General features: G+C 43.1%; 1 protein-coding gene across 1 annotated transcript; it reads right to left on the bottom strand.

The window, feature by feature from the left end:
- Positions 1-883: 883 nt before the first annotated feature.
- CYB5A (cytochrome b5 type A) lies at positions 884-27,379 on the bottom strand. The gene is made up of 5 exons (XM_022559987.3): positions 27,110-27,379; positions 8,564-8,692; positions 6,710-6,739; positions 2,977-3,011; positions 884-1,244 (listed from the first exon to the last, which is right to left on the bottom strand). Exons 1-5 carry the CDS (start codon positions 27,236-27,238, stop codon positions 1,163-1,165), a joined length of 405 nt encoding a protein of 134 aa, XP_022415695.1. The 5' UTR covers positions 27,239-27,379; the 3' UTR covers positions 884-1,162.
- Positions 27,380-27,459: the final 80 nt, after the last annotated feature.

Raw genomic sequence — 27,459 nt, forward strand, 5'->3', positions numbered from 1 at the left:
CTCTAACTTCCAGTGACACAAAAGGCAGAGGGTAATACATGTCATTGATTATAAAAATCTCTGCTCTGTAATTTAAACACATTCCTTTCCAATGTGTTTAGTTATTTCTGAAGAACTCCATGGCTCGTCAGTCGGCGAGCAGGCCAATGGACAATCATTGCTAACTACAAAGTACTTCGAGTCTATAAATTCAGCTCTCAAGTTTCGACATTTAAAGAAAAAAGCACTGGGCAGAGAATAATAAACAAAGACGGGATGACTGAATCAGTCCACACCAGAGTTCTTCATGGCCCATCACCAGAGCTAAATTTCTTCAAAAATCAGATTCCAAATGTCCCACAATCTCTTTCAAATGTGTGTTTTTACAAATTAGGGAATCAACATTTCTTTACAGGAGCACGTAAACAGTTTTCACCTCTGAAGGAGGAGTCTGTAAAACCTGAGAACCTGTATAACTGAGAATCTCTTCGGAATGACATGTTTAAGCTCAGAGAATGGACAGTGGTAATGTTCTCTCATGGTTCACAGTCTTTTGTTGATGTTGCTGGTGTTTTTAATCAAAGAAAAGATGGAGTATCTTTTCTAGGTCTTGCAGGCCACTTTCTCTTTTTATCATCTATATGATTGTTCAAGTGGAACAATTATTAGAAATCTTTAAGCTGTTATTTCTGGGCCTTCCTTAATTTCCTTTAAAAAAAAAAAAACTACATTGGAAACATTCAATACCTGATTATTCAATTAGATGAAGCAGCACAAGAAGAGATCCAAGGATATCCCTGCTCACATCAGACAGACAACTTGGATCTGAAAGATTAGCAAATTAAATGACCGCCAAATAATTAGATTCCAAACATTAAAGACAATTACACATCAGACAGCCAAACATGGTGGTATGTTTTAAAGGATTGTGCCCACAATAAGCAAATGACATAGTGGTGGAACATCAAAACAAAGCTGATGGATAAAAAGGCACGCTCTAAACGCTCAGGAGCAGAAAGGACAGTTCTTTTCGTTTGTTTTGTGTCTAATGCAGGAGGAAAGGAAAACAGGTGTATTCAAATCATTTTCAGGTGCAGGGTTCTGTCAGTTGAAGCAGTTAACGGTGGCTTCTTTCTCCCCAGACCAAAGCAGTCTTTTCTTCCATTGGCTTCTGAGAACGTGTTTAGTGTTCCGATGTGTAGAAGTGATACATCAGGGCTACAACCAGTGCTGAGATGGCTGGGATCACCCAATTGGTCCACCAGCTGGAAAGAAACAGCAGTGATGCTTGCATGGTGTTCAAAGGAGGGCACTCAAAACTGTGCTCCTTCTCTTTACCATGAAAGTCACCGTGGCATGTTTTCATTGCCTCTCTAACTTTTTTGGGTGAAAAGGTAACTGAATTGCTGAACGTGCAGTGAGACAACACATGTCCTGGTATACTGGCAACTGGTCTGTCCTTCCAGCCTTATAAGAAAACTAATGTCCTCCCAGTTCCATTTAGATCTGTTTCTATGTACTTATACAAAGAGCTATGAATCACTCCCCCAACAGATGCCACCTAGAACTAGTGACTTATCGAAAAGACATCAACTCTGGGTTACATATCACAAGTTCACGAAAGTGAATATTCCTAGCAGGTTTTATTCTAGTTACATCCATAAGTCAAGAATTGAAAATGGCACTGAACTGAGAACCAGAAGACCAAGGTTCTCATTTCAAGAGAGCCATCAGCAAGCTCTATAGCCAAGGGCAAATCACGTCCCCTGAGCATAAAGTTAAGGAGTTTGAAGCATGGGATTACTACGGTTGCTACTAGCACCACAGCTCAACATTCTGTGATTTTGTTTTGAAAACCTACTCTTTACATGTGTGTAGTAGGTTTAACGTGTTAATAAACAACATGCCCAAATTACTTAATTTGTGGTGTAAATTCACAAAAATCCCTAATTTACACATTGTTCGGTCCTGATGCATAGAATTTTTGATCTACTATAAATGACAGATGATATCAGGGGCAGGCTTAGGAAGATCTTCAATACAGATTTGAACCTATAATTTCTTAGAAAACAGAAATTAATGTATAGGTTTCAGAATCTGAATAAAGAGCTGGTGACAGCTACGTATACATATATTTTCTGTCATAAACTTTCTACCCTTTAATATTCTTCACATATCAACCCATTCAAAGATCAAGTTCAAAATAAAGATTTAAATTGCAAAAGGATTATAAGTGTAATTTAGTAGGTTTTCAGTTTCCATTTAGAAGGAGACTGACATTTCAGGGGAAAGCAAGAGGAAATAAGGAAATACTGCAGGGAATGTACCAGAACACTGACAGCCTGGGGGCAGCAAAATTTGACAGGGTGAAATTAATAAGCAGGACTGTGTAGCTTTGAGCTTGAGTCCCCAAAAATGTATATAATGGCAATTAAACAAGTCAGGATGGTAGAGCTGCCAAAAATGTCATTATGATCTTAAACTATAATAAAGCAATCTAGTCCTTAGAACAAGTGATTCATGCTACACTGGATTACTGCATTCGATTTTAAGACCAACCTAAAAAAGGGACAAGGGAAAACTGAGCCATGCTTAGGGAGGTATAATCATGACAATTTAAGAAACTGACCACATATCAAATGAGGAAGGAAATGAGGAATGTCCGCCTGGAGCTTAAAAGATTGCCCAGGTCACAGGACTGCCACGGGGGAACAGGAGACTACATTTGTTCTGTTCCTTAAGGTAGATGCAGCTGGAGGGTGAGATCTGGGGTCGCTCTAAAGTGTCCACGGTCGGAACTGTCAGACAGTTGAGGAGGGAAGGCCCTGGGTAGTCTGGGTGCTAAGTGGAGATGACCCCTGGCCTGTCCACTGAGAGGCACACGGCGGGAGCCGGAGCAACAGAGGCACCTCGGATGAGGGGAGAGGCCCCCAGTCCAACTCTGATTTTAGGAGCCTTCTGATCACAATAATGCTTTTAAAGAAAACTACCACATACCTGGAATTAGAATCAATAGTAGTAATAAGAGTTTCCTGAAACACAAGAGAAAAAGTAAAGTAAGTTAAGGGGAACATCTAAACATTTATTCAATTGACTAAAACCTGTTTTAAAACAAGATCACAGGGCTTCCCTGGTGGCGCAGTGGTTGAGAGTCCGCCTGCCGATGCAGGGGACACGGGTTCGTGCCCCGGTCCGGGAAGATCCCACATGCCGTGGAGCGGCTGGGCCCGTGAGCCATGGCCGCTGAGCCTGCGCGTCCGGAGCCTGTGCTCCGCAACGGGAGAGGCCACAGCAGTGAGACGCCCGCGTACCGCAAAAAAAAAAAAACAAAAAAAACAAGATCACAATAGTTTATTCAATTCATTCTTCTTATTCAGTGCATTCTTCAAAAACAGTTGAAAGGGAAAATTATATCATAAACTTCTCACCTGAATACCTAATTTCAACATTTTTTCAGAAGAAAAAAAATTAGATAATTTGAAAGAAAATGTTAAAAATTAATAGGCTACCTAAAATATTCTGCACATCTAAATACTTTAACATAGAAACCGAACACAGGTATCATTTATACATATACAGAACCTATCATTATCTTTAAAGTTTCATTATCTTTGTTTCATTTTTCAAATGCATGAATGAAATGTTCAATAAAAAACATCAGTTATTTCATCAAATCTCATATGAAGTAAAAGTGTACCCAAATTACATAAAAAGACATGTCAACCAAAAAGAAAAAATAAGAAGTATCACTTAAATTATAACAGTCTGGACCACCTTTCCTGGCCTTCTTTAACTCTGTCAAGAAGGCTCTAAAAAGACACTGGAGGCGTCACAGGCTGACTTCACACTGTCACCCACCAAGAAACCTTCAAATGCCGCGGTCTTTCAGTTACAGCCTGTATCACTTTCCAGCACTTTCTGAGTGGGGTCCTTCCTGTCAGTACCATGAAAATGAACTATGGATGGCTCTAGGAAGATGCATACTTCCCCAAACAGTGGGGTAACTAAGGCCTAATGAAATGTAAGCTTTTTCAGGCTTAAAAACTTGTTAAGAAGCATTCTTTTGAAGCGCCACACCAGCAAAAGTATTAGTGCCTCAAAGAAAGGTAGCTAGAAATAAGGTAGCTTCACAGAGTTCTATCTCTGTAGTTTCCCAAAACACAAGGTAAAAAACCATTAGCAAAACAATCAGCGATTTGCAGTGAGGCAAAGCTACACACAGCAAGGCGAGTTAAAGACATTCCCGTGGAAAGGCAGAAACCTTCCAGGAAGAGCAAGCAAAGCAGTTGTGAGACCCACCAACCTGGTAACATGGCCTTTAAGATTCCTGACACAGGAGGAGGGAAAAAAATAGTCATTTAAAAGAAAACTTCACAGTTATTATCTTTTTAAGCAATATTAAATCTTAGAGACTACAAAATGTATCCATAACTACTGCAAGATTAGGTTTCAAATTTTGCATAGATGAATAAAATTAATAAGGATTATTAGAAGTAACTGGACAATGAGAAAATATTATTTAGCTATTAGAGACATATAAAGAAAGACATAATCAGTTCTGAAACAAATACAACAGTTCATTTAAGGTAAAATGTTATTGTCACACTAGACAGCTAAGCCTGAAATAGTAAACAGAAGGCAAACACGGATCTGTTATTTTGTTATACCGAGCACATGCATTTCACCAAACATGCTGACAACTCGGCATGGAAACTTGGCTGGCTTGCCTTCCACTACTAGTGCATCGTCACCACCAGCAACAACAATGATCCTCTAAAGAGCTGAACTGTAAAAGACAATATGCATTTTTGATTGCTTATTATCTGTTAGGCTCTTAACCCAGGGATGCTTAAGAGTTAAGGCAAGTTTGAATTAGCACTTGGGCCACAGTTGGGTTTTGGTATGTAACTAACAAATTTGTCAGAACAGGGAAAAAAAGACTCTGGTCTTTATTACAGGCTGTGCCTCCTGTTCACTCCGTGACCTTGAGGGGTTCAATTTCAAGTAGGAAAAGGTTAACAATGAAATCAGTACATGATAAGCTCTCTAAAAGCATGCACAGCCCATTGAGCTTTTGCAAATCAAAGTCACCTCATTTATAACTTCATCTCATTTAGCCTATTTCTTCACTGGAAGGCTTTCCTAAAAATACTGCTGATGGAGTGATGCTTTTGATGTGAAGGCTAGAGCCTACGGAGGCATGAGAGACTTGCAACTGCCAAGCCTTAAGTGGGTGCTAGCAGTGGTTCTGCAGTGTGTGACCTTGAACAAGGTCAAAGCCTGGAACAAGGTTGAGTTTCATTGCCTTCACCTTCCCTAGAAGGTCCAGGAATTCCCCCGTGATATCATGAGAACCAAATCAATTCACTAACATAGCAATGTTTTGAAAACTGCAACCACAAAATCCTAACAGTAGGTATTGCCACTAATGATATCGTCCATGTCAAATTGATAGATCTGGATTTGCTTACTTAAAAATGTGTCTCTGTGTCTACAAATATCTTAACTTGGCAACTTCACCTGTTTCCCTTTGGGCAGGTTCAAGCTAATAATCTTTGGTGCAGCTTCCTTCACAATTTGAAAATCTTCAGCAGGCAAAATTTCAAAAATTCAGACCACAGTGTACATTTATCAGACTGGAGATAGATGGAATGATTATAAGACACACCCAACAAGGAACACTCTCTTCTGATAAACTAGAAGCACAGAAAGGATAAATCTAGGAAAGTGGTCATGTATTTTCTTTCACTGTGTCTGCTTATGGCCTCTAAGAAAAATAGCAAGTTTCTGTCCCATATTCCTCCAGTTCTGCTCTAAAGTCAGCAAAGTCACATATGTTCTAAAGGAAGAGTCTGTCTCTCAGAAGTAAAACAGTTATGTAGGAGATCTTAGCTCTAATTGGTGCTTGCTTTCTGCTGGTAGGAATCGTGGTTCAGGACATGGTTGGACCTACATTAGCTCCAAGTTCAGGTAACAATCCTTAGCAAATTCTTGTTTTACTACAGCTGAATGATATGCACCAAGCTTACTAACATACTGAACACCTAATGGGAAAAATTACACTTTTTCCCTGACAGACTTTAGAGAAAAAGCAAAAAACTTCATGTATCACAGAATTTCAACAGTCCAAAAAGGAGCCTCAAAAAAGGTACTAAGTCATCTAAGTGAGGTGATCAGTTCAGAGAGAAGGGCTAGTGAACCAGGGCATAAAAGTAGCACTACTAGAATTATTTTCCTTCCTTAAGGAAAAATACATCAAAAAGTTCTTTAATTAACATTAAATTCAACCAACAAATATTTACTGAACACCTACTATGTCCCAGAGACGTGAAGATGAAGAAGACATAGGTAGTGTCCTTAAAGGTTTAAGTATTAAGACCTCTGCTCAGATTTTAAGTTCTCTGAAAAGAAGGCTTATGTCAAATCTTTCAGATCAGAAGCACAATGCTACTTATAAAAAGTAGCTCTTCAAAAGGTATCTGTTGATAATTATGGTGAAAAAGTTATTTTAAGTATTGAGAGTCTTGTGACGAGAATACACAAGCTATCCTAATGAAATATACTGAGCGGCCTAAACAAACAAAAAATTTTGCTGAGACAACAGGGTACATATTCATCTAACCTAGAAAGACCTAGGCTGGCCTCAGGTAAATAAATGCCCTCCAGTTTGACAGGTATGAAATACAGTGCAGATAACTATAGCTGAGATACTGGAGATGGTCACACTTACCGAAGGCTTGGTTATCTTTGACCTGTCATCCTGCAATTAAGAAAAAAAAAAGTAAGGTCCATTATGAAAGGAAAAACATCTTGTAAAACTACCATTTCCAAAGTACTCGCTTTTACTGAGATTTAAAAAAAAAAATTATTATACAGTAATTAGCATTTTAGGTTCCATCTAGGTTATCAAATACACAGTTTGATCCATCTGACTGCAAAAATTAATAGCAGATTAAGTGCCTAGATTTATTTCGATCTAGCGTTCCAAAGTTTAAAATAGCATGATAGTCATATTTATATGCTGATCTGTATATATATTTATGATCTGTAATTCAGGGAGCAGCTGAGACCTACTTAGATTCTTCCCTTCTATCCTCTGAAATTCACTTTGAGGTGGCGGGGGTAGTGTGTGTGTGTGTGTGTGTGTGTGTGTGTGTGTGTGTGTGTGTGTGTGTGTGTGTGTGTGTGTGTGTGTGTGTGTGTGTGTGTGTGTGTGTGTGTGTGTGTGTGTGTGTTATCCTCAGTGAATTCCTGCAGTCTCCCAATTATAGGGTTATAATCTACTCCCTAAAGGGTGATCACACGTGAGGCAGAAATGCTGCACTCACAGCCTGAAATCCCACCTGCTCTACCCTCACAAGCTTTGGAATGGAAAGAATAAGGACAGGATGGAACATTTTAAGGGAAGGCCTTTCCAATTACCATACAACTATTTCACTTTGGTGACATATGAAGATAAAGATGAAAATATGTGGATGAATAAACCTTCCTGATAAATGAAGCTTCCTTTCTCAAAGTACCATCTCCCACCACCAAAAAAACCACGTCTCACTCGATGGAAACTGCTCTAAAACAGATTTCCTACCTTCAGGCTTCCCCAAAGAGCCTACTTCAACCTTTCCTTTATTCACAGTCACTACAAGAAGCATCAATCAGACGCAACAGAACTTTTTGTATGGCTGTTTTTCATATGGTTTCTAGGTGTGCTCACTGAGGTTGAGGCTATTTGTTATGTTTTTTCCTTGTTGGAGCCCGCTTCTAGGAGCACCTCCACCCCTTCAGGTTGGCCACTGGTAACGTGCCCAGAGCTGGGGGAGGAGAAAGGAAGGCACTGGCTTGGAGGAGAGGTCCAGGCTCTCTCTAGAGGTGAGAGGGATCTACCTGTCTGCTCCAGATTCCAAGTTTGCACATCTCCAAGTTTGCAGCTATATTCCTGATAACTTTGGTTGACAGATGAGTGAAGTTATAAATGTACATTTTAAAATGCTGCAGAAGGGCCTAAATTCCTATTACAGCCCTGGGTTTACATAAAAGCCAAAACAAGCCTACGTTTCTGCAAAATCAGTCCATGGATTGCCACCAAAGATGATGTTCTCAAAGGTCTCAGGTAGAGTGACAAGGTTGAGGACCATGTGTGGGTTTTACAGAAGGCAGAGTTTATTCATTGAACATAGCTGATGTTTTTTAAATTTCTAAATCATTTTTTAGATTTTAAATATCCTCAAACTAATGAAAGTAGAAAGGAGTTTCTTAAGAAAAATATTCTGGTCAAAGAAGAAAGAAAGACAAAATAACCCTACTCTGGGTCACTACCCCCACCTTCTAAAATCTGCTGCTCAGGGAAACTTCAGAGTCTGAGACACACCGTCCCCAAGACGTGACCCTGGAGTGAGAGGATTCTAAGTGCTGGTGAAAAGTGCAACCAGGGAAATACAAAGAAATTTCTGGTCAATTTATTTCTAAAGTCAGGAGGAACTGTTTTTTGCTTTTTTCCTTTTTAAATTTTGTAATATGCAAGTCTACAGATTCGAGTAAGGTCAACCCACAGCCTTAAAGAGAAACAAGGCCCCTAAAAGGTGCTTACTGGATGCAGCTCTCCAATGATAAACGTTTTGGACAATTCTCGAGCATCTGTAGAGTGTCCGACATCCTCAAAGTTTTCAGTAGCATCACCTCCAGCTTGTTCCCTTAAGACTTCTTCCCCACCAGGGTGCTGTTTGAAGGACAGACAGAAAAATGAGTATGTTTTCCAGGCAAATGAGTTAAAAGGAAGTGGCCAGTTTACCTAACCAAATAGGCTACTCCAGAAGCCACAGATGAAAACGTGGCAATATAAACCATTCATAACCTGGGTGAAAACGATTCCTTTGTATTCAATTTCCTACTTGAAAGTGCAGACAAACTTTCTCCAATAGTAAGACATTGATTTCCCGGTTATTCACATGACAATAAAACCATTAGGCACACATTTTTCATCCTTTGGGAATGTCCTCTTTGCTTTTCCATAAAGCTCTCAAAATCTCAAAAAGGTTTTCTCAGTCTTTACCCAATCTACATCTTGAACACTTTTCCACACTTATTTAAACGCCTTCCACTGGGGCACAGAATATGAGTCCACTTAAACATGGGAAGCCGCCCTGGAGGTACAGGCTGCTGACTGGCTCACTCTGAAAGCCAGCTTGAAGCTTCCTGATGCATCTCCAAGGCCGTGGCAATGACAAATGTGGTTTGTTAATTCTCGAACAGTCTGTTTATTCTTAGGCACAGCCTGACAGGCACAGAAGCAACAACGTGGGAGACACAAAATGACTAACTTATGCAGCACCCACAAATTATGCAAATTCACAGATTGTTGTTTCTTCTGTGTGGGTGGCTTCATTCATGAGTTCCTTAACTTTTGGGGACTGTTAAAGATATGTGACCATAGACAAGTCTCCCAAATTAAATCATTATTTTCCAGTTACAGCCTATCTTCAAAGGAAAATTTCAAATGAGGTTAAAAACATAGATTGGGGCTTCCCTGGTGGCGCAGTGGTTGAGAATCCACCTGCCGATGCAGGGGACATGGGTTCATGCCCCGGTCCGGGAAGATCCCACATGCCGCAGAGCGGCTGGGCCCGTGAGCCATGGCCGCTGAGCCTGCGCGTCTGGAGCCTGTGCTCTGCAACGGGAGAGGCCACAGCAGTGAGAGGCCCACGTACCGCAAAAAAAAAAACCCACAAAAAACAAAAACATAGATTGGCCTTTTGTAAACAATCAGAAAATTATACAAGTTTTAAAAATATAGAATTTTGGGACTTCCTTGGTGGAGCAGTGGTTAAGAATCCACCTTCCAATGCAGGGGACATGGGTTCGAGCCCTGTTCCAGGAAGATCCCACATGCCGCGGAGCATCTAAGACTGTGCGCCACAACTACTGAGCCTGCGCTCTAGAGCCCGCGCGCCACAACTACTGAGCTCACGCGCCACAACTACTGAAGCCTGCGTGCCTAGAGCCCGTGCTCTGCAACAAGAGAAGCCACTGCAAATGAGAAGCCCCGCACACCGCAATGAAGAGTAGCCCCCGCTCGCCGCAACTAGAGAAAGCCCGCACGCAGCAATGAAGACCCAACACAGCCAAAAATAAATAAATAAAATAAATTTATTAAAAAAAATATATATATATAGAATTTTATCTTTAAAGTGCTAAACTGAAGAAAGTAAACATTCTACTTCATAGGCGGTAACACAATAGTCTTCACCTAAAACAAAAGGACAACTTCTCAACTTAATTTCTCATCAAGCACAGGAAACAAAGAAGTATGTGTCTACATGTATGTATGCACAAATGCATTGCATGTGCAAGTGTGTATGCATTATGCATATGTGTATGCATGCACATATGTAACCATTTATGATTCAGACCCTGCCTAAACCATTTATAAGGCAGTTTTTTTTTTTATAAGGCAGTTTTCTAAGGAAAAAATAGAGAATGAGAGAAACATCTTGGGTTATATTGGTTTGAATGACCACTGTTTAGGAAAAAATATAGAATAAATGAATTGATGCTAAAATACATTTGCTCTACCTTTTAAGATTTTTTTGGATTTTTAAAACAATTAGTAAGGAAACAAAGCCTAAAAATTGATTTTTGGAAAAAAATAATTCAAGTCTTGGTAAGACAATAAATATGGGACTGGCTTGTTATGTGCAGGGAGAGGCAAACAGAGACACACTGCCAAGGAAATCAAGTCTAAATCATGATGGTGTGGAACTCCGCAATTCGTCTTGTCACTGTCCTCACTCTTGTGACTAAGTTCATGCTGCCGTTTTAATAAGCAACCATCACATTTGAAGACTAAAAGAAATGCTCTTCCTTACCTGCTGGCGCCCGAAAGTGACAAAGAAAGAAAACTGGGAACGCTGGTGTTGGCGCCGTCTCGGTCATTCCCAGAGATGGTCTATGTCTCCCATTTCTTTCCAGAAACTCTCAGAGAACATACTACTATCTTTGGGGCAGGTTATAGAGTTTGGGGTAGCCCAAAGAAAAGGCAAGGCTTTGAAAAAGGAAAGTGATATAAGAACAGGCATGCAAAGCAAAATTATCTGAGGATTTTCTAAAAGATTAAGGAAAAGACCAAAATGCCTAGTTACAGGCAGGCAAGATTAGAGGTAACAAAAAAGAGTCTGACGGGGCTTCGCTGGTGGCGCAGTGGTTGAGAGTCTGCCTGCCAATGCAGGGGATACGGGTTCGTGCCCCGGTAAGGGAAGATCCCTACATGCTGCGGAGCGGCTGGGCCCGTGAGCCATGGCCACAGAGCCTGCGCGTCCGGAGCCTGTGCTCCGCAGCTGGAGAGGCCACAACAGTGAGAGGCCCACATACCGCAAAAAAAAAAAAAAAAAAAAAGAGTCTGAGACAAATTTTGGTGAAGTCTGTATCAGAAATCTGTCCTGGTAAAGGGTCACTCGCTAGGACCTCCACTCATCCCACCGTGTGCAGGCAGTCAGCCGCTGGAGAGCCCAGAGAGAGAGAAAGACTGGAGGGAACGTCAGCGGTGACGGTAGGAGGACCCAGGAAGGACAGAACCGGCGGCAGCCATGGCAAAACAAGCCATTCCCACTGGAATTGTCCTTCTAACAAAAAATCTCCCATTTTTCCAGAGGAAGATTCCATTTTCCATGTGCATGATTCCCTGTCTGCTTCTGTGAAATCTCTACTTATTATAAGGTCCCCAAGTACCACCTTGCGCTGATAACATATGAGAATCTCCAGATACAACTAGGGAATACCAATAAAATAACTGGAAATAGCTTTCATTTTTTACATCTTTTTGTATATAAGGGTTATTTGCAAGCAAATAAACAGGAAATAGATTTTAAAAGATGAAACATTGGCATAATCCATAATTCAGAAGACATCAACTGTCACAATCTCTACCCATTCGTAAGAACACTTTCAGAAAGACGTGGTAAATCCTTGTGATATAAAGAGAATGGTGGCTACCAGGTTCTGGATTACAACTGGCTTTCCACTGCTCACAGCATAAATGCTTTCAGCGATGCTGGCACAGTGGATCTCTTCTCCTTGAAATGTTTTCTTCACGTGGCTTCCAGCACAACAGGCTCTCCTAGTTTCCCTTCAACTTTATTTCCCCTCCTGATCTTCTCTGAGTCTCAACCCCAGCGCTCAGTCCTTGGCGCTCTCCCATTCCACCTGTACTAGCTCTCCTGGTGATCTTACCTGGTCTCCGACCCAGAATATCACCTGTTCTCTAGCGAGTGCAGTTCATTAGGCTTCCTTTGAGCTCCAGACTTCTCCCACATGCAACAGCCTACTTACCTGTTCACTCAATGTCTAATGAGCATCCTGAACATAACATAACCAAAACTGAACGTTTTACTTTGCCCCCAGATACACTCCTTCCCAGTTTTTCTGTTCTCAGTGAATGTTGCCACCATGCATACAGTTGCTGCAGCCAAAAACTAGAAATCAAACTTCATTCCTCTTTCCTTCTCACTGCCATCCATCAGCAAATCCAGCTGGTTATCTTCACAACATATTCAGAAGCTAACCACCTCTCCCCACTTCCAATGCTACCACCTTAAGACCAAACCAGCATCTCCTGAATGGACAACCACAACTGACCCCTAACGGGTCTCCTGCTTCTTCTCCATCCTTCCCACAATCGACTGTGCTCACTCCATCATGCCTGTTACCTGTTTACCTGTTACCTCTCTCGCTTCCACTATGACCAGCTACCCTGGACTAAGCTAACATCTGAGGATTTTCAGAACCCCTACATTTGCCTCTGTGTGGAATGCTCTTCTCCCAAACCTTGATGAGATTTCGTCTGTCCCCTCGTTTATCCCTGCTCACATGTCAGCTTTTCAGAGCCCTTCGCTGAGGTGCCCGTGCAGAAGGGCCTACCCCGTCCTCACACCACGGTCTCTATCCCCTCCCTGCTCTTTCCTTCACAGCACCTAGAACTCCTGAAGCTCTATTTTGTCAATCATTTGTAAGATTCATGAGGACAGAGGCCTCTGTCTGTCTTACTCATCCCTGCTGCCCAATACCTAGTTCAATGCCTGGCACATGGCAGATACAAAGAAATATCTGTAAGCAAGTTTGGATAAATAAAGGAGATGTGCACGGCTGATTTCACATTGGTCTTAGAACTAGTATATACAACTGGTTAAGTGGCTGACAACAACTTTCCCATTCCAACTATTCTAGTTCACACCCCTCTCCTTCTCCTGAACTATAATAGTTCTTACCATTCAGAAACCATATAATTTCATATTCAATTTTGTTTAATTCATTTAATCCAAATATTTGTGAATACTATGTGCAAAGCATCGCCTGGGACACACAAAAGTACATGAAAAATAGACATAATTTGATCCTGAAAAAGAATACAATTAATTTGAGGTTAAAGAAGAAAAACACAGATATAGCCTCATAGTTTTGACTATTCATGTGTGACCCACGGCAGTGATTGCCACCATTCTATCTTCCAGGTCACTTACCCATTCTTCTGCCTCAGTTATTCTGCTACTGATTCCTTCTAGTGTATTTTTCATTTCACTTATTGCATTGTTCATCTCTGTTGGTTTGTTAATTCTTCCAGGTGTTTGTTAAACATTTCTTGGATCTTCTCGATTTTTGCCTCCATTCTTTTTCCAAGGTCCTGGATCATCTTCACTATCATGATTCTGCATTCTTTTTCTGGAAGGTTGCCTACCTCCACTTTATTTAGTTGTTTTTCTGGGGCTTTACCTTGTTCCTTCATCTGGGACCTAATCCTCTGCCTTTTCATTTTGTCTGTCTCTCTGTGACTGTGTCTGCCCTCTGGTGGATGAGGCTATCTAAGAGGCTTGTGCAAGCTTCCTGATGGGAGGGACGGGTGGTGGGTAGAGCTGAAATATGCATGGCATACTTGGGGCAAGTGAAGAGACGAGTGTGAATAAAGTAAAACATGTGAGGCTGTGTGATGGCTTACTTCACATGTCAACTTGAGGGGAAACTTGATTTCTGGGAGGTGTTTCTAGATGAGATTAGCATTTGGATCAGTGGACTCAGTGGAGGAGATGGCCCTGCTCAATGTGGGTGGGCACTATCCAATCCATTCAGAGCTTGAATAGAACAAAAGGTGGAGCAAGGAAGAATTCACCTGTTTTCCTGTATCATTATTTGAGTTGGGATATCTCATCTCTCCTTCCCTCGCCCTCAGCCTCCCATTGACTCCTCTGGTTCTCAGGCCTTCAGACTTAGACAATCACTCCACCAGCTCTCCTGGGTCTCCAGCTTGCAGATGGCAGACTGGGGGACTTCTCACCCTCCATAATCATGGGAGCCAATTCCTTATAATAAATCTCTTCATACATAAATATATATATGAAATATGTATGAGTATCTCCTATGGGTTCTATTTCTCTGGAGAATCCTAACACAGGCTAGATGGTTAGAAGGACCAAACCATTAGGGCCTTGAGAGCCAGTGTGAAGTGGAAGACACTGAGGATCACTGTGGGTTCCTGAAGAGCAGAGCGACCATGACAAAATGCCGGATGGACCTGTCATGGTTAGAACAGAGGCTCAAAATCCAGACAGGGAGAGCACCACTGCAGACAAGCAGCAATCTGACCAGCATAGCAGCACAAACCCCTCTCTCTCCCTCTACCGGCCCACAGGCGCCAGCCTTAATAAGAAGCCCCTCTCGGCTTCCTTAAAGTCGGCTGCCCTCCACCTCACCTGTGAGCACAGCATCAAAAGCATAAAACTCAACTGGAGATCTTACCTCAAAAGGCTAGGCTACATGTTAAAACCCCAGAAGTTCAGAGTCTAAAAGAACCTTCAGAGACCCAACATCCTTAAATTCACGGATGGATAACCGGGGGTCCAGAGAAATTAAGCCCAACATTGCACTGACAGTTCATGGAGTAGCAGGACCAGAACACTGGGGTCTGACTTACAGTCCAACCTCCGCTCTCTTTTTTGAATGGGCAAATTAAATGGCCATTTTCATGTTTCTGAACAAAGTGACTTTAGATGCCTTAAAAATAAAGTTTCTTTGTACATTATCTCTTTGGGGACTTTGTTGGGGAATCTCACTTCTAGACCCCAAGAAATGTTGTCATTTGCCCTGCCTTCCTGGGCCTTAATAACTAAGGACAATTCAAAGGATAGACATGCTTCTGTCTCAGGGCTCTGTCTGGCTACGAGGCTGTCCCAATAAAAAACCCAGAAGGGAATGCAGAACCACACTGCAGTATCGCAACACTCATCAGGTCAAAGCCATTCACTTCGAGGGCTTGCTTAACCAGGCAAAAACAAATGATAATAACAGAAAAACCCTTTCCACATAAATGTAATGTTATATGGACCCAAAGTCCACCAGTTCTGGAGTTTTAAATAGGATCTTTCAGTCCAAACACTTAACACTGCCAAAAAACGGTGGCACAAACAAGACTGTGCATAAACAATGACTAGGCAAAACAAATTTATCTAAAGAGATTATCTTCAATAGTTAAGCCAAAAATGAAAACAACTATTTGGAGTGCAATCAATTTATATAAAATTTAGAAAAAAATAACAAGACAGCCAAATGTTTCCTATCATTTCTAGACACTGTTTCTGATAAGGCAAAGGGTGATGGCCTTGAAGCTGGTTGGGTTCCCCAGACTTCTGTTCTGCTCTGCCCCCCTGTGGACTGGGTGAAGGGGCTGGAACCTGCATCTGCACCGCCTCGGGGCTTTCTGCGCACCTTCTCACTGAACCCTCAAAGCTTAGGGACCAGAGGCTCACAGGCATCATCTGAATTACTTCTCCTCGTTTCACTCTGAAAATGATGCAATGAAACATGAAACAAGGCCCATCTTTGCATTCCCGCTGCTGGCTTATGAGACCCACCCGCTCACTCAAACATCTGCCAAGTGCCACGCCAAGCTCTGTTGTTTCCAAGGTGGGTAAGTCATGGCCCTGCCCTCCGGGAGTTACACTCCAGTGACATGCAGACAAGGAAGAGCTAAACATAGTAAGCCCCAGGTGCAGAGCCACGGCACAACAGAGGGAGGGATGAGCTCTCCCAGAGCTGGAGGTGAGAAGCGGCCAGGGAGGGGTCGCTAAGGAGGGGGTGCTTAGACTCCGGTGTGAAAGGTACACTGGTGGTTCACCAGGTGAAAAGGGGTGGGGAAGGGCGTGTTCTATGCAAAGAAAATGGAGAACACAAAGGCCCGGAGGCAGAGACACAATGGCACCCTGGAGGAACTGCAGGCACTGTAAATAACCGGATTTCACATGGATAAAAATGCACTGTTGATCATTTTTTTATTTGTTTTTGTTTGGGGGAGGCAATGAGAAAACAGAATCACGCACATGTCACCTCCCAATTGCTATCAATAACCCTTCCCCATATCACTCGACAAAATGTTAAAGCAGACCCCTCAGTAGTCACGTATTTGGCCATAGCCCCTGCACCTTTGTTGCGGTTTGGTCTCCAGCTGTCTTGGCCTCCACGTCCAGGCAGTACTGTGTTACGGAAGAAGCCCAGGTTTGGAAGCAAAGGAAGCTGAATTCAAGATCCAGCTCTGCCACGTCTTAGCAGAGCAACCCAGGAAGGTAGCAGCTCTTCCTGAGCTTCCATTTCTCCATCATTAGATACCTCTCCCACTTAAACTACAGAGATTAGTGATATAACTAGTATAATACCTGGCATGTAATAGGTGTTCCATCAATATCAATTTCGTTCCCTTTCTTATTCAATACTGCACATTCAATACTGCCAGAAAGAACCTTGCACAGAACCTCACACAGCGCCTGGTCCCTGTAAACTGCTGAGGCCAAGTCCAGCACCAAACCCCAAACCCCAAGGGACCCCTTCTTTCCACCCTGCCCTTCATCTTCAAGAGATTTCTGTGGATTTAATCAACTGGCTTGATCCTACTAAGCCACAGACCCAATGACAAGAGTTAATAGAAACAACATACCATAAGGACAAAGAACATTCGCTACATGAAATCATTCTTAAAGGTCGTGAGGATGAGAACAGATAAGCAATGCAGCTGTGAGCTGGTAACTATCCTGCAGAGTGCTGTTATAGTGTTCTCTCCTTGAAAAGAAAGAGAAGAAAAATCATTCATGGTTACTTTTATTTTATTTTATATATATATATATATATTTTTTTTTTAATAAATTTATTTTTTTGGCTGTTGGGTCTTCCTTTCCGTGCGAGGGCTTCCTCTAGTTGCGGCGAGCGGGGGCCGCTCTTCATCGCGGTGCGCGGGCCTCTCACTGTCGCGGCCTCTCTTGTTGCAGAGCACAGGCTCCAGACGCGCAGGCTCAGTAGCTGTTGCTCACTGGCCCAGCTGCTCCGCGGCACGTGGGATCTTCCCAGACCAGGGCTCGAACCCGTGTCCCCTGAATTGGCAGGCAGATTCTCAACCACTGCACCACCAGGGAAGCCCCATGGTTACTTTTAGAGTTGAGACAGTAAATGTTTGGCCCCAAATTTACCATGAATCAAAGATAATTTTGCATTTAGTCAGTGTACCCTGACCAATATTTTTAATTCTACCATCACTAAACTTATATCATTAGGTAAAATAAGTGAGTTCACTGGAGACGTAACAACTCCTGGGATCTCTGAAGGGAAGAGTAAGTCCCAGACTGAGAAGTAATGACCCTGGGGTAGAGGAAGGGGCAGGGACAGGTCTGCCTCCGAGGGACAAGAGCAGGGGACACCGAGGCCAGGAGAGTTAGAACACGCACCGCTTGCCTTGTGACCCAGCTGAACCCAACGCTCCTCATAAGAACAAGCAAAGCCACCAAAATTGAGGGCCCAGTGGAAGATGGGTTATGATCTAAGAGGGGCTATTCCTCTATCTACGCTAGGATCCATCTTGAGTTGGAATGGCCAAAAGATGAGAGGACAGGACAGGCTACAATTGAGACTGAAAAGGAGGATTGAGGGTGGAACCAGTCCTCCTCAATACCAAATCATTAGGCCTATTTTTCCTTTTATATCTAGTGTTAAGAATTTAAAAAATTGGCTAAAACAGGCAACTGGAGGCAGGAGAGAAATAAAACAAGCTGTCAGGAAATTATCCACGCTGGCCCAACAGCCATTCTGCATCGATTTTCTAATATTTTACACTCATAAACTTTCACTTATTCATTCAATAAATAACTATTTATTGAGTCTTTTCTATGTGACAGCATTGTTCCAGTTGCTGGGATACTTCCTGCATTCACAGAGTCTACATTCCAGTGGAGGGAGACAGATAAGCAGTAAACATGAGAAATAGGTTACATGGCATGTCAGAAGGTGACATGTGCTACAGGAAAAAGAAACACCAGAGCAGGGTGGTGGGCCCAGAATGCAGGGGCTGGGGGGTGACCAGTTGTAAACGGGGTTCAGGAGAGGCCTTGTTGAGACAGCGAAGGAGTGAGCATGCTGCTATCTGGGGGATAACCTTCCAGCGCAAAGGGTTATATGGTGGAAGGCTTCCTGGCACGTTCATAGAAGAGCAAGGGCATCAGCATGCATGACGCAGGACGTGCCAGAAGGCGGTGGGACCTTGTAGCTGCTTTACAGGCTTGGCTTTAACCATGAAAGAGAGGGAGCTGATGAATGTGTTTTTTTTTTTAACTCTTTATATTGAAAATAGCTGCAGAGAGGTGCCATGTGCCCATCACTCAGATTCCTTCAATGGGCAACATTTTCCATAACTGTAATGCATCGTCAAAACCAGCAAATATCTTAAATAGGAGTCACTAGACTGACTTCGAGTTGTTGTGTGCACTTGTGTCTGTCTGGTGTATCTCCGTGTCCTGGTCTGTGGCACTTTCCCACATGTAGATTCACAGAACACAGGACCATTCTGCCACCACAAAGGCGCTCCCCCTCCTGCCCCTTTGCAGTCCCCCTCCCCCGCCACCTATCATCTGTTCTGCACTCCTGTGACCTCGTCATTCGGAGAATGTCACAGAAATGGAAGCACACTGTGTGCAACCTTTTGAGACTGTCTCTTTTCACTTAGCGTAATACCCTTGACACCCAGTCAGGTTGCTTTATTCCCTTTTTACTGCTGAGTTGTCTTCCCTCTACGCATGTACCAGTCTCACCAGGGACCTACTGAGGAACATGTTGAGTTGTTTCCAGTTCGGGGCTTTACAAATAAAGCTGCCAGCCCAACAGCCACTCTGTATCAACTGTCTGATATTGTTTACACTTACAAACTTTTATTCATTCAGTCAATCGATATTGAGTCCTCTCTCTGTGCCAGCATTGTTCTAGTTGCTGGGATTTGCGTGCAGGCTTTTATGTGGACACAAACTTTCATTTCTCTAGGACAAATGTCAAGGAGTGCTACTGCTGGGTCATACAGTAAGTCTATGTTTAGCTTTTTAAAACAGGTAGATTGATTTCCAGAGTGTCTGTACCATCCTGCATTCTCACCAGCAATGCATGACCAATTCAGCATTTCTACATCCTCAGCAGAATTTGGGTTGCCAGTAACTTTTATTCTAACAAGCATGTTCTAGTGTCTCCCTGTGGTTTTAATTTGCACTTCCTTAGCAGCTAATGATGTTGGACATCTTTTCATGTATTCATTTGCCATTCATATATCTTCTTGGAGGAAATGTCTATTCAAGTCTTTTTCCCATTTTCTATTTGGATTATTTGTTTCCTTATTGTTGAGATTAGAAAATGCTTTATATATTCTGGATATAAGTCCTTTGTCAGATATGAGATTAGAAAAAGTTTTCTCCTAGTCAATGGCCCCATCATTTCATTCTATTAACAGGATCTTTTAAAGAACAGAGTTTTTAATTTTTATGAAGTCCAATTTATCCACTTTTTCTTATATGGATCATGCTTCTGCTGTTGTGTCTAAGAACTTTGCCTAATCCTAAGTCTCTTCAAAATTTTAAAATGTTATATTTAGATCTATGGTCTACTTGGGGTTAATTTTTATATAAAGTGTGAGGTTTGGGTCAAGATTTATATTTTTGACTACTGTTGTCCAATTGTTCCAGAACCGTTTGTTGAAAAGGCTGTCCTTCCTCCATCAAATTGCTTTTGCATCTCTGTCAAAAGTCAGAAGTATCTGCATGGGTCTACTTCTGGTTTCTCTACTCTGTTCCATTGATCTACGTATACGTCTCTTTGCCAGGACCACGCTTTCTTGATTACTGCAGCTATATCCAAAGTCTTAAATTGGGTGGTGTCATTAGCCACTGAAGGGTTTGAATAGGAAAGTGATAGGATCTGACATCTTAAAATAGCACTCTACTACCAAAAATACACAGTCAGGGGTGAGGGTCACCAGGCTGGAGGTGATGGTGCTTGAGCAGGGAGCCAGCGTAGAGGGGGAAAGATTAGTTGGATTCTGACTCCTTTATAAAAGTTGAGCCCACAGAATGTTCTGGGGGATTCAGTGTGGGTGTGAGAGAGACAGAAGGATCAGACATGACCCCAGGGTTTTCGACCTGAGCAAATGGATGGAAGTGTCATCACTGAGATAGGGAAGGTGGCAGCAAGATGTGTGAGGGAAGGTCAGTTCAGTCTTCAACACGTTGTGCCTGAGAGGCATGTTAGAGATCTGAGTGGAGATGCGAAGTGAGTTGCGGATACAAGAATCCTGAGTGTAGGAGAGGCATCTTTGTGACCTGGAGATAGAAATCCAGGAGCTGTCAGCACATTTAAAGTTGTGACACTGGATGAGACGGCTGAGGGAAAGTGGAAAACACTGGGCCCCGGGGCCTCCGACACTGCAGGATGAGACAGAACATCCCCTTTTCTGGTAGAAGACATTGGGCGGCGACCTGAAGAGGGTGGTGAAAGGAGGGCACACCAGGCAGAAGGAAAACTGCACAAAGGTCTTAAGGCAGAAACAAGCCTGATTTGTTAGGGACACAGAAAGGTGTGGAGGGCAAGGCAACAGTGTTACCAGCTGAGGTGGGAGAGGAAGGAAGGGGCCAGATCACGCAGAGTTTGTTACACCATGAGAGAGATGGCATTTTATTCTAAATGCATTGGGAAGCCATGGAAAGGGACTAAGCAGAGAAATGACAAGTCTGTTTCTACAAAATGAAGTTTTTTTATGTTCTTCTACAAATCACATTCTTTAACATAATAACAACATACATTGACTGAACTGAAAACTCATAAATCAATAACCAATGTGATGGAACCACTGAAATCCTGAAGACTATGTCAGGAAAGGGGCTCTGAAGAGGAAGACAGTCTAACAACTAGAGCCACAAGAAAGGAAGGTGAAGACGGACAACGGTATGAAGGAAGGAGGGAGAGACCCTTCCTGAGGCCCCCAGGAACCACGTGTAAGTGAGACGGGGACTTTGGCAGACAAGCAAACACAGTACCACCCACAACTCAGAGGGCAGGACCGAAATCAGCTGGGGGGGGGGTGGGGGGGGTGGGAAGGAGAGGGCAGGGGATTAGCTAAATCCACAGAAGGATTTCATCAGAGCAGTAACCTCATCAGATTTCCATTCAGAACAAGCCCTTCCAGGCCAGTTATTTAAGAGGCCTTTAGAAAACAACATTTAACCTCTGCACGCATGCCCAACAATCTCTTTCTTGAATGAAATAATACAGATTCTTAAAATCATGCAGATGTCATCTGTGTTAGTAACAAATGGCATCCTTGAAGACTCCTTCAGAACTTTCTCTACTTAAAAACTCCCCATGGGCAACTGGAATGGCTGTTTTCTCCACCTTCTAGAAGGCAACACAGTAAAACGACAGCAGATGGGGAAAAAAGCACATTTTAGCCCTTTGACCTTCCAAAGGTTTTCTTTTTATTCTTTTACAACTTCCCTTTACTTTCTCCCTGGTTCCTATGGAGAACCCTGGATATGGGGGTGGGGGGGAATCTCAAAGCAAATAACAGCAGCTGTGTACCAACTGGATGTCTGTTTTCTTTTAAAGCTGTACTAGTTATCTTAGGTCCCCTGCCCTAGTCACAGAGTTACTGTTTTCCACTTTCCCTCGGCCATCTCATCCAGTGTCACAACTTTATATGTGCTCACAGCTCCTGGATTTTTTCAACATCTAAATTCTCACATTCACCATTGTGAGATGAGGCTCTGATGCCTATTTACCCAAGATGCCTGAACCACCTTTACCACCAAGGATCCCTTTACATTTTCCTCCTATGGATTTCATATTTTCTGAGGTTTATTTACCAAACTATGTATGTTAAATAATAATAACTTTTCCATTTCACACTCATCAAAGACATATTTGCAACTGCAGCTTTATAGTAGTATAAGATTCAGGATATTATCAAACTTCCTTGAAAAAAACAAAGGCACTTGGGATTTTAGCACTAAATATGACAGTCCTACCAACAGTAAAGATGTAGGGTCCTCTGTGTTTTTCAAAATTAAGGACACTGAGTTTCAAGCACCCACACTCTCCTCCTGGCTCCCCAGGGCACTGAGGTCCCCCAGGCTTGGAACCACTCGTCTCTGCAAAGCAGGCAGCCATGTTCAAGGAAAACAACAAAAAGTAAGTCCTTAAAACAAAACCTGCTATAGAGAATCCTGCCTAAGACTCAAAAGGCAAAAGTGAGTCAGAAGCCAACAGCTTTGTAAGGCAGAATGCTGTTAAAGAACATCTAAGATGCAGATACAGAGCATCAGAATCCCAAGATCACCAGAAAAAGTTCTACAGAAACAAGTTTCCATTTTGATCATGTAAAGGAGGACAACTTGACACAAAATATTATGCTTTATAGTATTTTTCAGGAAGGTGTCTATTTCACAAATTAAACATGTAAAGACTTGAACTGAAAGCAAGTTAATATTACTGCCATCAATTATGTGATATTTTCTTCTCATGTTCCACAGCACTCATAAAACCTGAATAAATGCTACTGCCCAAATCACAGAAAGGGAAAAGCAAACCATTTTTCTCCCTGGCCCCAAATGCCTGCATTTTCATTCAAAGTTCTACAGTCGTTAACCTTGCTAATGATTTAATCAGAAATGACAAGACTCAAATTCACAAATATAAGTTCAAAAACTACAACTCAGAATTGAAAAACAAAACCCACCTACTTCAAAATACGTAGGCAGGGACTTCCCTGGTGGCACAGTGGTTAAGAATCCGCCTTCCAATGCAGGGGAAACAGGTTCGATCCCTGGTCCCGGAAGATCCCACATGCCGCAGGGCAACTAAGCCCGTGCGCCACAATTAGTGAGCCTGCACTCTAGAACCCACGAGCCACAACTATTGAGCCCACATGCCACAACTACTGAAGCCCACGCGCCTAGAGCCCGTGCTCCACAACAAGAGAAGCCACCGCAATGAGAAGCCCGCGCAGCACAATGAAGAGTAGCCCCCGCTTGCCACAACTAGAGAAAGCCCACGCGCAGCAACAAAGACCCAACGCAGCCAAAAATAAATAAATAAAATAAATAAATTTTCAAAAAATACGTAGGCAACAAGGCTCATAATCTCATAGATCAGTGTCAGATAGTAACTGAACACCTGCTGCTATTGAGATTGCCAGTAGTAAGGAGCCAATCTTCCCTCTCAGGTGTCTACCCTTCTCTGGAAAACAAAACAGCTTTATAAGGCTATTATTTCAGGAGACGGAGCTCACTGCACAACTGAGAAACTTCACTTGTGTTCTTGCCCAGAGGGTATAATTTTTATAATGCTCTCCTGTTTCAACATCACCTGCCAGATTTTCACCTTCACCTAAAATCTCATGTTAGCACTCAGCTGCATGATGCTACAGAAAGAAAGCCACACCCCACGCTGACCTGTACAGGTATAGGAGTTTGCATTTACTGTGAAGACCATACACCTGCCATTGTGTTATATGTTTAACCAGCATTATTTTGTTTCTTATCATAACCCCTCAAAGTTGGCACTATTGTCATCCTCCCATTTTACGTTAAATAAGGCATATGAGGCATAGAGAGCGTAGGCACAGACTAGGACCCCCTTCCATCCATCACAGTATATATACTGTCTCAACGTGAATACAGACATGCATATAGATCTATGATATATACGGAGATCTAGCCCATAATGAAAGTTCACTATTTAGAGGTAGGAAGGCAAAAAACAAAAAAAAAAACTTCTTTCATATTTGGGTAAGTTAGGGAAAGTAGAATCTTCTTTAGTTACCACGCAAAGGCTTCATGAATTTCTGGAGCTTTTAAATGATGGAAGAAAGGGGGCAGGGCAAGGGGGGAGAAACATATCTTCTGGGCTCCTTTCTCTGTGTCAAAAGAAGGGATGAGATAAATAGCACTGCCCTAACAACGGAACAGGAGGAATCTAGGAAGAAGTGAAGATTCTGGCAGAGCGCCCTGCAGGTCTCTGAAGGAGATGTGTGTTGAAGATGCAGTAAGCCACTGGCAGGGAATCCTAGGATGGCTAAGCTGGGGCAGGAAGCCAAAGCCCAGGACACTGCATTAATCAGAGATGGCCACAAAAAGTGAACACAGATACTGAAAACAGTGAATAGAACGTATGTCCCCTAAAAGTAGAATCAGATGCTCTGGGGAGGCTGGCACCGCCGATGACCAGCTAGAACAGGCTGCAGGAGCCTCCTCCTCGCTGCATACCTTCATCCTTCTGATCGGTCCCATTTCACAATGTCAGCCACTGTCCTGTTCTACCTTAATCCAGACCAGCTCCGGGAGCCGGTCTGCCACCGCTGATGTTAGGCCCTACTCACCAGAGTCGATGCCTGACGCCTCACACGGCCACTCCGGGTCCACTCCCCACCGCTGAACTAGACTCTGGCTGATACAGCACAGCTTTGTGTGTAATCCCTGCCCGTGCATTGTTTTCTGTGTTATTCCTGCTTCCTCAAACGGAAACTTCAGAGAATAGAACTGATATCTCTTCCTCTCGAGTTCCACAGTCTCCACTATAAGAACTCAGCAGATACAGGATCACTGATCAAAAGGAAGGGCGTGAGTGAGTACCAGAGAGCAGTGGTGTCAGATAGGCTATTCTGGGGAGTTTCTACCAAGAAGCAATTAAGAAAAGTTTAGTTTATAGGAACCGCTGTAAACTTGTTTTTATGTATCTCACTATAAACAGTAGTTTTGAGTTATCTTGCTATAAGTATTAGTTATCAAATATTAGTGATAAACTCGGCTCATCGCGTTTTTCTTGAGAGATGTTCTCCCCAAGCTACTTTTAAAGAAAGAGTATTGAAAACTGAGTGAAAAATAAAGGAATTTGCTGTCAGCTGATTCACCCATTGAACAGCTCTTCCCGTTTCGCTTAGAAAACCTTGTGCAATTCCTTTTCTGCCTCATAAGAATGAAATGTAAATGGTTTATAGTAAAGCTTAATCATCTTCTCTTCCTTATCTCCTGAGAAATGTACCCATAAAAGTTATGCAAAATGTATCTTAGGGCAGTGATTCTTGACTAGCAGTGACTTTGTTGTCCCCAAGGGGACATTTGGCAATAGTTGGAGACATTTTTGGTTGTCACAACGGGGGGAGGGGGTGATACTGGCATCTGGTGGGGGGAGACCATGGAGGCCCCCTGTACAACACAATGAATAGGACAGACCCCACAAAAAAGAAAGAAAAAAATGGCAAAGCTTCATAACATAAAATATCCTATTATTTTATAAATGCTATTCTTTTTTATAGACACAAATAAAGCACACAATGGATCTTAAAATTCTACAATTACATATACCATGGGAAGGGGGAAGGAACAGTTTTAAGCAGACATCTGGTATCAATTAGAACTGACGTTATGATGCAGGATTATTAGTTCAAGAGTCTCTAATAGCAAATAAGCTCTGTAGCTCAGCAGAAGGAACAGGACAGATCAGATCTGACCCCCTACTATAAACCACTCTTAACCAGATCAGGACACTATTTTATCTTCCGGCACATCACCTGAGGACAATTTAACAATAATATATCTTACTAATAACCATCAACTTCAATCTTTAAAAAAATTTTCTTTTTAAAACATTCTCTACAAAACCAATGTCCTTTGATATAAATTGTGATCCAGCTCAGACCAGGTCTCTATCTTCATTTTCCTCACAAACTATGTAGAAAATTCCCATCACTAAGCATTCCTGTCTATTGTCTGGGGAAATGAAGGAGAGCAAGTGTTACATGAAGATTTATGACTGAAACTCCCCCACAGTGATATAACACAGCCAGATGCAGCAAAGGAAAACTCCTTAGAATTTATTGCAAAAATTATAATCAACGCAAAGAATCTCATCAAAGAAATGTTTTCCTCAAAGTTAAGCAAAGTTACTTTACAATTCCCAAAGCTGCTTAAGGATGAAGTCGCACTGGCATTTTTCACTTCTCTGTCCCTCCCCCTTGCTCCTCATCAAAGCCACACACATACCCCCCCGCTCACTCGTAGGAGTCCACTACTGTACCTCACCGAAGTCGTCACTGGATACCTTAAATATCACTGGGCGCCCTCTAGGTGAACAGCGGGTGGGTGGGCGTGGATGGTGGGGTGGGCTTGTGGATGCCAGGGGGAGAGCCGGCGCAGACCACACCTGGACCTCCGAACTCAAGGTCCCCTCTTGTGGGATCCCACAGCTCTCAAGGTGGGTGGTCTCCAGCCGGCTCCAATCAGGAATCCACTCCAGGAATAATAAGTGGGACGACCCCTGTCCTAGATGAAGACCTGGTCTATGCACACTCAAGGATAAAAAGGATCTTCAAAAATCCTTCCGTAGTTGCGCTCTCTCTTAGGAAGACAGCTCCAGATGAGATTTTGTTTCCCACGAAGTGCGAAGTGGTGCTCTCCTACATGCCCGCGAAGGGTCTCGGGAGACAGTTTCTGCCCTACAAGGGCTGCTAAATTGGTTCACCTGGTCGCGGCAGTGGCTTATGCACCTCCAGGTGTGAACACGCGGGCGCGCAGCCTCAGGTGTACAAACTCGGGGTCCGCTCCCAGGTGTACAGACTCAGGGGGTGCACACACAAGTATGCAGACGCGGGGAGCAGCTCCCAGGTGTGCAAAGCCGGGTGCGCACGCACTGGTTAGCACACTCAGGTGCGCACATAGAGCCGGGCAGGTCAATCCCCCCACGCTGCGAACGACAAGTCTCAACAGGGAACCCCCAAACTCCAGTCGGCATCCTGCCTCCACCAACTCACCTCCTCCAAAAATTTGGTCAAATCGTACACCTTGTAATGCAGGATCAACCAGGTGCTCTTGCTGTGGTTGTGCTTCTGGATCTCTTCCAGGGTATAGTACTTCACGGCTTTGTCGGACTCCTCTGCCATTTCGGAACGCGGCGAGCCTCAGGCCCTAAAACGAGCAGCGCAGCCGGGCGGAGTTCAACCGGCGTCTCCGCTAACTTACCCCGGGACATTCCCCACTGCGCTACTCAGCGCCTGGGCAGGGAGGCAGGCACTGGGGTGGGGGTGGGGGGGGAGGTCGAAGCAAGGCTTCCGATGATTGGCCAAAATTCGTGTCACTCAAGGGTCCCGCCCTCGGCCGACAC

Source organism: Delphinapterus leucas, chromosome 14 (genome assembly GCF_059928025.1).
Source record: "Delphinapterus leucas isolate spDelLeu-1000000601 "Yukka" chromosome 14, BTC_Dleu_Yukka2, whole genome shotgun sequence".
In the NCBI taxonomy this organism is placed as follows: Eukaryota; Metazoa; Chordata; class Mammalia; order Artiodactyla; family Monodontidae; genus Delphinapterus; species Delphinapterus leucas.

Bases quoted from the DNA above. Each gene is read 5' to 3' on its own strand.
- CYB5A (XM_022559987.3), bottom strand. From the start codon at position 27,238: ATGGCAGAGGAGTCCGACAAAGCCGTGAAGTACTATACCCTGGAAGAG. The intron at 6,740-8,563 runs GTAAGCACCTTT...TCTTAATTGCAG, and splicing joins TCATTGGAGAGCTGCATCCA to GATGACAGGTCAAAGATAAC. The intron at 1,245-2,976 runs GTATGTGGTAGT...GTTTCTTTCCAG, and splicing joins ACTATTGATTCTAATTCCAG to CTGGTGGACCAATTGGGTGA.